We start from the raw sequence: 9,997 nt of genomic DNA, 5'->3' as shown, positions 1-9,997 counted from the left end.
AATTACATTATATTGAGGATGATAATTAGTTTAATGAGTTTTGTTTGAAGTTTCTTATGAATTTTTTGAATTTTTGCAAAAAAAATAAGGATAATATTGTTGACATTTTAAAACATAAAATATCAAATTGTCACTTAAAATTAAAATAAATGATCAAATCAGAAGAAAAAAAAAACGATAAAGGACTAAAACGTTAACTGAAATTAAGTTAAGGGACGACGAGTGATATTTAGTCTAAAAAATAATAGAACAATGTACAAATTTCAACGTGACACAATAAAAAAATTTAAATTAGAATAGATATAAAATAAAATATCTGTTAAACTTTAGGCATTACAAAAATCATATCTATGAATAGTTATCATATGTTAATATAAAATTCTTTATACTGCACGACAATTAAACTATTTTTAAAAAATTTAAAAACTTAGATTTTAAATAAGGAAAACTAAGTTTTTAACACACTAAAATTTTGAGTTTTTCTTTAAATACACAACTATTCCAGTTTTTTTTGGGTTTTTATTTATTTAAAAACTGTAGATGAAAAAGATAGATTAATTTAACTATTTGAAGTTTTCTGGTATTTCATAGCAAATTGCAAATATGGGAGTTTTGGAGTAAAGAGTAGTGTATGTTAAAAATTAATTATTTGATGGACCTTAGCCTTGCATATATGTTCTTTTACCTTTTTTTTATTTCCTTTGTCTACTTCATTCATTAAGCTCTTCAATTTTTAGTTCATTAAGCTCTTCAATTTTTAGACAAGGTCATTAAAATATGACAACAACTTTTGGTCTAACTTATAACTAATTTTTAGCATCAATATTCAACCAAATATCACAAAGTTTGTAAACAAATTTAAGGTAATTGAGTCTATTTTCTAGGAAACTAACAATCATTAAAGAATAAGGTCTATAGAAAAAATTATGACCAAACATTACACATATGTCCTGCAAATTTTAAGCTACAACACTCATTCAATTACACTAATTTGCTAATGAGTTTTTGTAAACAAAATGGTATAAATTATGAATAAATCAAGCAATGAATATATCAAAACAACATCACTCAACATAATTTGTCACAATAGTAAGAACAAGTTCAACAAAAAGGACAGCACCACACCCAACAAACACCAAAAAATATGTCCCAATTATTTCTGCAATCACCTAGGCAAAATCAAGAGAAAATAAATTAATTAATACACGTGTAATATTTTATTTTGCTCATAATTTTCGTGTTCAAAATTAATGTGAATTGTAACTTTGAGAGATTGATTTAATAGAACATGACTCATTCTTCATCTAATATGTTATATATAGGTTCAAATTTTCATTTGTCCTTTTAGAGTGTAGTCGATATAATTTATTCTCACAAGTGCTTGTTGTCTTGAATTAGGCGCAATTATGCAATTACCCGGGTTAATATTTTCTATTTTGCTTAAGAAATAGATAATTCTTTTACTATAATTTTTTTGTGTGTATTGATTGACACACATGTTTTTGATAGTTTCGAAAGTGTATTCGAATTTGATTTTGTAAATTATATATATTAGTTAGAACATTAAAAATATTGACTTTAATTATAACAAAAGTATCAATTTGCTTATATGAGAAATATGTAGGTCGAAATACCTATTGTATTCTTTAATTTAAAAAAATTATGAATCACATTGCATATTAATTTTATTTTATAACAATAAACATTTAAGATGATCAAATTGCACTTGAAATCTTCTCCATTTCTGAAAAAAGAATGAATTTGAGAAATAGAAAACTTCGTTATTATATTCTTCTGTGTATATAAAACAATAAATACTCAATTTATATTCCAAATTTTATAATGTGTGTCAAATTATAAACAAAATTATAGTAATTGGTCGAACTATTCATTTCTCAAAAGAAATAAAGAAGATCTATTTGCCTCTTTTATGGTGTGTGAAAATGAAGTTTTATGAATGATGTGTAAAATGTAGATAGTATCTATAAAGTAATGTGATTGATTATAAATAACCAAAATTTATGAGACAAGTGATCACTTATACATACCTTTTGTATCAAGGTTATAGTATGGCTTGATGAACAACAAAATTGCATGATGGAAGGGTTGCCTTCATCCACACTTGATGCTGTTTCATCGTCTAATTGGATATTGCCTTTACGTTTGTTGGCCATTGATGCAAATTTTCTCAAGTGACTAGAAATTAGAGAGATAGGCACATTATATTGTTGACAAGTTTTTTTTTTCGAGGGAATATTATTGGGATTGGGAAGTTATAACAAATATCATCCTAGATTTTTGATAGGACAGTTTTTTAGAAAACTATCTAGTAAGGAACAATTAGTCAAAAAAAGAATAACTACCTTGTGATTTTTTCAGTAAAAAAAAAATGCGATTTTGTTTCTTGGGATATATAGAAAATAACAAATACAATCATAAAGTCAAGATTTTAGTATTAGTTGAGATAACTAGAAAGATCTTTGTTTTGAAAATGTAAACAATCACAAAATCCAATTATTCAGTGCAACATTATTTTTTAAATTTAATTATTTCTTTATACACTTTTTTCCATAATAACTTAAAAATTATCCTTTTGAAAATTTAATTGTAGTGCCATTAATATCTCGAAACTCACCTCAGTTTTTATTCTTATTCATGAGTTAAAATACATATTTAGTTCTTAAATTGTTGTTTTAGCTTCCATTTAGAAATTTTAGTATGTGTCTTGGCTACAATTTTATTTCTTAATTGATAAAGTTTTATGTCTGTTTGTTACCGTTTTTAGAAAAATTTGAAAATATAATAAAATAATTTAAAATAAAAAACTGTTTTTAATAGATTATAAAAAAAAAATTATAGTTTATAATGTAAAAGTGATATATAGAGACTTCAAAACATCAAATATATTACTTGACTCGGTAAGCAAGTATCCTCATCACTCTTACGATTCAATTGTCAAATGGCTTTTTCTAACGTTTCGTTTTGTTGATGACAGAAATATAATGCAAAACTTTCCGATTTTGGCTTGGCAAAGGACGGGCCTGCAGGCGATAATAGTCACGTCTCTACGAGAGTAATGGGAACATACGGCTATGCGGCTCCCGAATATGTGGCCACAGGTACAAAACTTTACAAAAGTACTTATGAATTAGTCCTACCATGATAGTATATTTCTTTCACACATGACATAATCATGTCTTCTAAATTACTTCCTCCAGAATGAAATATAAGCAAAAGTTGTTATTGAAAAATTGATTTATCTGATTAAAAATTAAGACCAAATATATCAATTTTTCAGATGCCTTTTTGCTTATATAGTATCATGCATTGACTTTTTTTCTCCTTAAATGAGACTTATCATCATCAAATGTAAAATGAACCATATTTAGTCTCTAGAAACTATGTTAGCTTGTTTGAAAATTCAATAGTGTGAACTTGACTCTTCATTTCTGACATGTAGCTTTGATATTGTATTTTTGCAAAGGTCATTTGACCAAAAAGAGTGATGTATACAGCTTCGGCGTTGTGCTCCTCGAAATTATGTCCGGAAAACGTACACTTGACAACAATAGGCCATCCGGGGAACATAATTTAATTGAATGGGCCAAACCTTACCTAAACAGCAAACGCCGTATCTTCCAAGTTATGGATGCTCGCATCGAAGGCCAATACACGTTGCGTCAAGCAATGAAAGTAGCTGACCTTGCGGTTCAATGCTTGTCTGTCGAACCAAGATTCAGACCAAAAATGGACGAGGTCGTAAGGGCATTATAGGAAACAAGTAGCACCTATGAACAATGATATAAATATAAAGTTTTATTTAAATTTAAAAGTCTTATAATATGACCTAACCATCACAATTACCACCAGGTCCTCCAAATTGGAGAGCCGCGGGTCCAATCTCCTTTCCTTGATTAGCATAGAATTTAGCATTATAACATTGAGGTTTGTCAGTGAATCTTTGTATCAAAAATTTGTCTGGTGAAAAGTTTTTTCTAGAGTTATTTTGATATGTAATATATCTAAAATAACTCGCATGATCAAATATATCATCAGGAAAGTATCCTGAACCCATTGGAGGACCAGGAGCGCCCGAAGTAGTTGTTGCTCTACCGCCCCACCCGACTTGATCAGCAGATGTCATGTTGGAGAATAAAGATGCTGGAAAATATCCAAGATTTTCATTTTCACTTGTCACCCACCAATCTTTTGTTATAGGATCCTGGATACATTTGTGAACCATATTACATACAAATTCACTGATGATATTTTCTTGAAAATTTTTGTTTGCAAAAATAATTAAATAAGTTTAATGTAATTTTTTTCTCTTATTGTAGAAATTTCAAGGCATAGAGATAACCTGAATAATGGATATTGCGATCTCAAACATTTCTCCACCATAGATAGATGTTTTGGCAAAAGGTGCACCTAAGTAATAACTTTTGCTTGTTTGAACAAAACCAGAACATAATAAATTGTAGCATCCGGTATTCTTGAAATTATCTGACTGTCATTGTTGAACACATTATGTAAAATATTGAAGAAAATAAAGTAATATTATCATCATTAATCTTAAATGAATAATAATATGAAAATTGATGATTTATTCTCCTAAACCAAGAAATTATTTTATTGAAAAAGTTATATTTTGAGGTTTACAAACTCTAAATTGTTAGAAAAAAATTCAAAAACGAGATTAAAAACAATTCCTACCGTCCATAGTGCATAGAGATGAGTTTCATCATCGCCGTATAACTCCGGTGACACCTAATATCAATTCATGAAATATCATCCATAAATAATTGTGTACAAAAAGTATATATGAAAATATACAATCAATAAAATGAAACTTACATGCCATCCAATGCCGATAAAATTAGTGTTATCTATAGCTCCATTTCGAACCCACATAACAGAGGAACTTGATTGATCATTTTCAACTTTTACATTATAAATGCTATTTGTTCCACTAACTCCAAAATAAGAAAAATATGTAGGATTTACTGTTCTTAGAGAAATAGATGCAACCTATACATAAAATAAATTGATTTATAATTACTCTATAGTTAAAAATAATAAAAAGTGAAAGCATTTAAAATTGATAAGAATAAAAGAAAATTTACATGACTATTCGGATTCCCGTCAAATATAAGATTATTAAAAAATGATTTGCCACGGATGAGATCTTCTTTAGTTGTCCTTTTAATAGGAACGGTTTCTATTGGACATTGGTCCTTTGCAAGCCCAAATGTGGCATTAGTTGATGAAATCATTACACTGTCATTTTGAATTTCATTTTGAAAATAGTTAACAAAATAAAAACAAAAATTAATATTGAAAGAAATTAAAAGTTTATTCATATTTCTTGTCATTAAATTGAGCGTGAACCTGCAATTTATGATTAATTAGCAAAGGATGATCAAAGGCCGGTTGCTTATTAATATCAATACAATCAACAATGTATCCAAATTTTGTCTATAGATACCAAAATCAAATAAAAAAATTAGTAAGAACATGTTCAACAAAAAGAAAGCATAATCAAACAAGGAGAAGAATACATAGACATAAAAATTATGAAATACATGAATACTATTGACAGGAGACTTATTGATAATTTTTAACTGTTTCTCTATTTCCAAATCATCTTTCACTATATCATCAAATCGATGGCAAGTGATGCTAGACACCAAACACAAGAAAAAGAACAATATATGGATCATATTTTTAGAATATATTTTATAAAACAAAATGACTTAATGATAAATCATAGTTTAGTGTTGTCTCTTTTTATAGTTATGATGCAAGAGAAATAGCTATAATATTTGACCAAATTTTGGTAAAATGATTAAGGTCATAGATATGAAATAATTTTTTTATTTTGACTGTCTATTTTTAATTATGTTAACAATTAATTCCTTGGATTCATTTAAATAGCATTTACAAGCACAATCATCTATCATAAAATGTAATTTGAATTGCTGAAATGGAAATTTGAGGGTTCAGATTGTATAAGCAATGAATTGTTTTAGTGTGCATTAAAATATTTGAATAAAAATTGTTCCTTTCCCCATTTAACATATCAACAAAAAGAAATCAAATTCGTGAAAAATAATAAATTACAAATTACAAAATTTATCAAAAATAATAAATTCAAATTTTAAATCATGTTTATATGTTTCATAATCAAATTATCCAATATAATTAATATATATATATATATATATAGTTGTCCAAATACAATGGTCACCTGACACTACTTTTTATATGAATATATTATAAGATAAAATTATCCTCGTAATAAATAAGATAGGATATATTATAAGAATAAGTTATAATTTTATCCAAATTCAGTGTTTGATGAACTAATATAATATAATAAGTCAATTCAAAATTTTATCTTATCGAGTCTTTTTAGTTGAAACTATGAATTGGGTTATAAACCATTAAAATATGGTAACAACAATAATTTACTCAATTACTTGTATAAAATTGAAATATAATTAAATATAAATATAAATCAATTTATAAAATATAATCTAAAATATAAAAATGTAAATCTAATCAAGTATAAATATAAAAATAACTAATAGAATTCGATATTAAACTTAAAAATAAAGTATTAATAATTAATTTAAAAAATGTTTATGACTTTATCGTAAGGGTAGTTTTGTCTTGTTATATAATTTAATAAATTAGTATTCAAAATTATAAAAATATGAAAACTAATTAAAATTTTAAAATAAATACAATTTTTTTTACAAAGGTAATTAAACATATAAAATATATCATATCTTTATTTACATTCTAATATATAAAATAGAATTATTTAGTTACTCATATATTTTTTTTAAATTGAGCTATTTATTTAGTAGTGTCAAAGGATATTTTTAAATAGTTAATTTGGTGTTATAATTATTTTAGAATACATATCAATAAATTTTGTAACTTATTTTCGTTATATAGTTGTTTTCTATGATGTGCTAGTTTGATACATATTATATTAAATAGGTGATATAAATAATAAATATTTTATTTCATTATTATAAACATTTTTTTAAAAATAATAGTATTTTAGTAATATTTTAAAGAATAAGATTTTTTGTAATTTTACGCGTATAAATGCGTACCCAATTAATGTAGTATTTTTCAGTGTGTTTGACTATGTAGGTATATTTCAACTATTTATAACTATTTTTTATTTTTAGTTATTTATTTTAGAAATAGTTATCTTGAGAGAGTAATAATATTGTGTTTAATGTCCTTTATTTTTATATACTTGTTATGACATTGTGATTTTATATATATTTAATATGATTTAGTAATTAATATAAAGTGTTGATGTTATATTTATTTATTTTATAATGTCAAATATTCTCTAATGATGGTAGTATATTAATGCCAATATTTGAAAAAATATTATAGTAATAATTATAGTTATTATTTTAAATATGAGAATTTTAGTTATTAATGTATTTTAAAAGAGTAATTACTTTTTATAAAATATTAGTTTTGAAATATTGGTAATTTTTCAGTAAATAAATTGTGTTAAAAATGTTTAAAAAAATTAGTTTTCATAACTATTGATTTTATTTTCAAAATTGATGTTTGAGTCAAAGCTTTGAAAGTCAAATCCTACAAAGAAAAAAAATTAATTATTCAAGGCAAATGTACATATGCTATGAAGAATTTCTCTAAAGTACGATGTGTCTCACTCTAATGAGCGCGCTTTTGATAGGTGTCAAGTAGGCAACAATTGGTGGTTCCAAATAAACATAGCTAGAGAGAAAGTTGTTTTCATATAAATCATTCAATTTAGTATTCTTTTTTCTAAATTAATTTTTTAATTGATCATACAGAAAATATAATTAAGAGAAAATATAAAGAATCAAAAAGTAGATTGATTTAAAGATTTGTATTTATCTTTCATCATACAAGAATCTTAATCCCAATTAAATATTAAATCTTGCAAAAATTAATCATCTCAAACATGTAAATAAAACAATAAGATAATTTAATTGAGTAAAACAATAAAAATTCAAAATAAAATAATAATTAAAACTAAGACATAGTAAAATGGTATTTCAATCACCAGATCTACTAAAGATTATAGAAGTGAGTTTAATTACTCATTGATATAAAGAAGATAAAATAAATAATAATAGTATTCATCAAATTTAAAAAAAAAAAAAAAAGGAAATAAAACTTAAAAAATAATGAATTTTTGCTCTAAAACTTTAAACACTTTTCTGGAACTTCAATTATTTCAAATCTCCAAAGTGAGTGTTGATTGATTATTCTCTTATCTATATCATTGGTTTTAGAATTGTGATGTGCCACCTTATCTATTTTTAAGAGTAAACTATATTGTTATTATCTTTCTATTGGACCATAGGTTTAGGAATTTTTGTTGTCTTCTTTCCGCACAATTCCCTTTTTATTAATTTTTATTTTTATATTTGTTTTTATCTTTTTCAAGTGTAGACTTGCATTTTGTTGCATAATATGATCGGACTTCAACTTGATCTTTTTGTATCTAAATTTCATTAGATTCAACTATTTTACAATATTTTCATTCTCAATATTAATTATGTAAAAATGAATAATAAATAATAATAAGTGAAAATAAAAATTATAAAATAATATTATAAAGGATAAATATTTTCTTAAAATTGTATAAAACATATTTATCAACTCCTTTACGTTTAACATTTGTTTGTCCTCAAACAAAGTCTAACTCATAAGGCAAAATTAAAGAATAAAGAACACAACTAATTCAAGCAACGAGATAATAAAGGAAGTAAGACAAATAATAATTTTAAATTTTAAGGAACTATCAAAAGAATGTTTAAATATAGACTCTAGTTTCATGCAATCAAACATTTATAAGACATGATTCACACAATTTACGACTCACAAGTGTTTAAAGATAAAGGAAATATAACACTCAAATTTTCCAAGAAAATACATTACTGTAGGCTTGTAGATTGATCATAACTCTACAACGACTCTCTCCTTTTCTTTCTTTCTTGTGTCTGCTGGCTTTTCTCCTTAGTTCAACCAACTTAGGCTTGATCGAGAGCATACAACGAAATCTTGTTGTAATTGCTTAGATGGTTGGCTTTAGATGTTGTAATTGTAGGGACTAGAGCGTACAATGAAATCTTGTTAAATTAATTAATTTTTGCGGAACATGAACTTAGAAATTATCACACAATATCAATACCAATAATAACAATAATCAAGGAGAAAACTATATAAATAGGACACCTCAAATTTTAACATGGAAAACTACTCAATAAAAATCACGAGTCTCCGAAAACAAATAAATAACTCCACTATAATCAAATATTCCGTACAATCAAAATCTTCATGGTAACACTAAAGAGTCAAAATAATCAGCTAATGGTGAAAACCAAACACTAACAGACCACCACCACAAAAATAGATGTTACAAACTAACTCTTAGAGAATACAAAACTACTAATAAAAATTATTAGAATAATAAACTCTAATCAACTTTGTGGCAAGAATAACATACTAAAACTTCAGCCGAAACAATAACCTCCACTGGTATCAATTCTTCTTCTTTCAATCACAACTTTTTTCCTCAGTGACACTCTCCTTTTTCTTTCTTTCTTGTGCACACTTGTTTTTCTCCTTAGTTCAACCAACGTAGGCTTGACCAAATAACACATATACATTTTTTTTTTTTTGCTTTTCTTTCAATTGGTGTTTGCTCCCACTTGAAGAGGGACTCATCAATAATTCTCTCCCTCACGAATCAGGTGCAAAAACTGTCCATTCCGACAACCACACATCAAGTCTCCTCTTTCTCATCATCATCATCATCATTATTATCTATATCTATAATATTATAGGTTAATTGTCTATAATATAACTTGACCGTTAATATAATTCGACAAAAGAGGTGGTTAATACATATCCTGACACAAAGTCATGCAAATTTATTAATATACATACTAATCCTTTAAAAGAA

At 25.6% G+C, this 9,997-nt stretch overlaps 2 protein-coding genes across 2 annotated transcripts; one reads left to right on the top strand and one right to left on the bottom strand.

Moving 5' to 3' along the window:
- Positions 1–2,868: 2,868 nt before the first annotated feature.
- Positions 2,869–3,774, top strand: LOC101510326 (receptor-like cytoplasmic kinase 176). The gene is made up of 3 exons (XM_027331730.2): positions 2,869–2,918; positions 2,996–3,119; positions 3,485–3,774. Exons 2-3 carry the CDS (start codon positions 3,077–3,079, stop codon positions 3,772–3,774), a joined length of 333 nt encoding a protein of 110 aa, XP_027187531.1. The 5' UTR covers positions 2,869–2,918; positions 2,996–3,076.
- A 73-nt stretch (positions 3,775–3,847) lies between these two features.
- On the bottom strand, positions 3,848–5,273 carry LOC101510006 (protein neprosin-like). Its single transcript, XM_027332112.2, has 5 exons — positions 5,124–5,273; positions 4,855–5,028; positions 4,714–4,767; positions 4,361–4,507; positions 3,848–4,222 (listed from the first exon to the last, which is right to left on the bottom strand). Exons 1-5 carry the CDS (start codon positions 5,271–5,273, stop codon positions 3,848–3,850), a joined length of 900 nt encoding a protein of 299 aa, XP_027187913.1.
- Positions 5,274–9,997: the final 4,724 nt, after the last annotated feature.

The sequence above is a fragment of the Cicer arietinum genome, chromosome 2 (genome assembly GCF_000331145.2).
Source record: "Cicer arietinum cultivar CDC Frontier isolate Library 1 chromosome 2, Cicar.CDCFrontier_v2.0, whole genome shotgun sequence".
Lineage (NCBI taxonomy): Eukaryota > Viridiplantae > Streptophyta > Magnoliopsida > Fabales > Fabaceae > Cicer > Cicer arietinum.
Note: the sequence above shows the minus strand (reverse complement) of the source record. Positions and strands in the feature narration are given on the sequence as shown.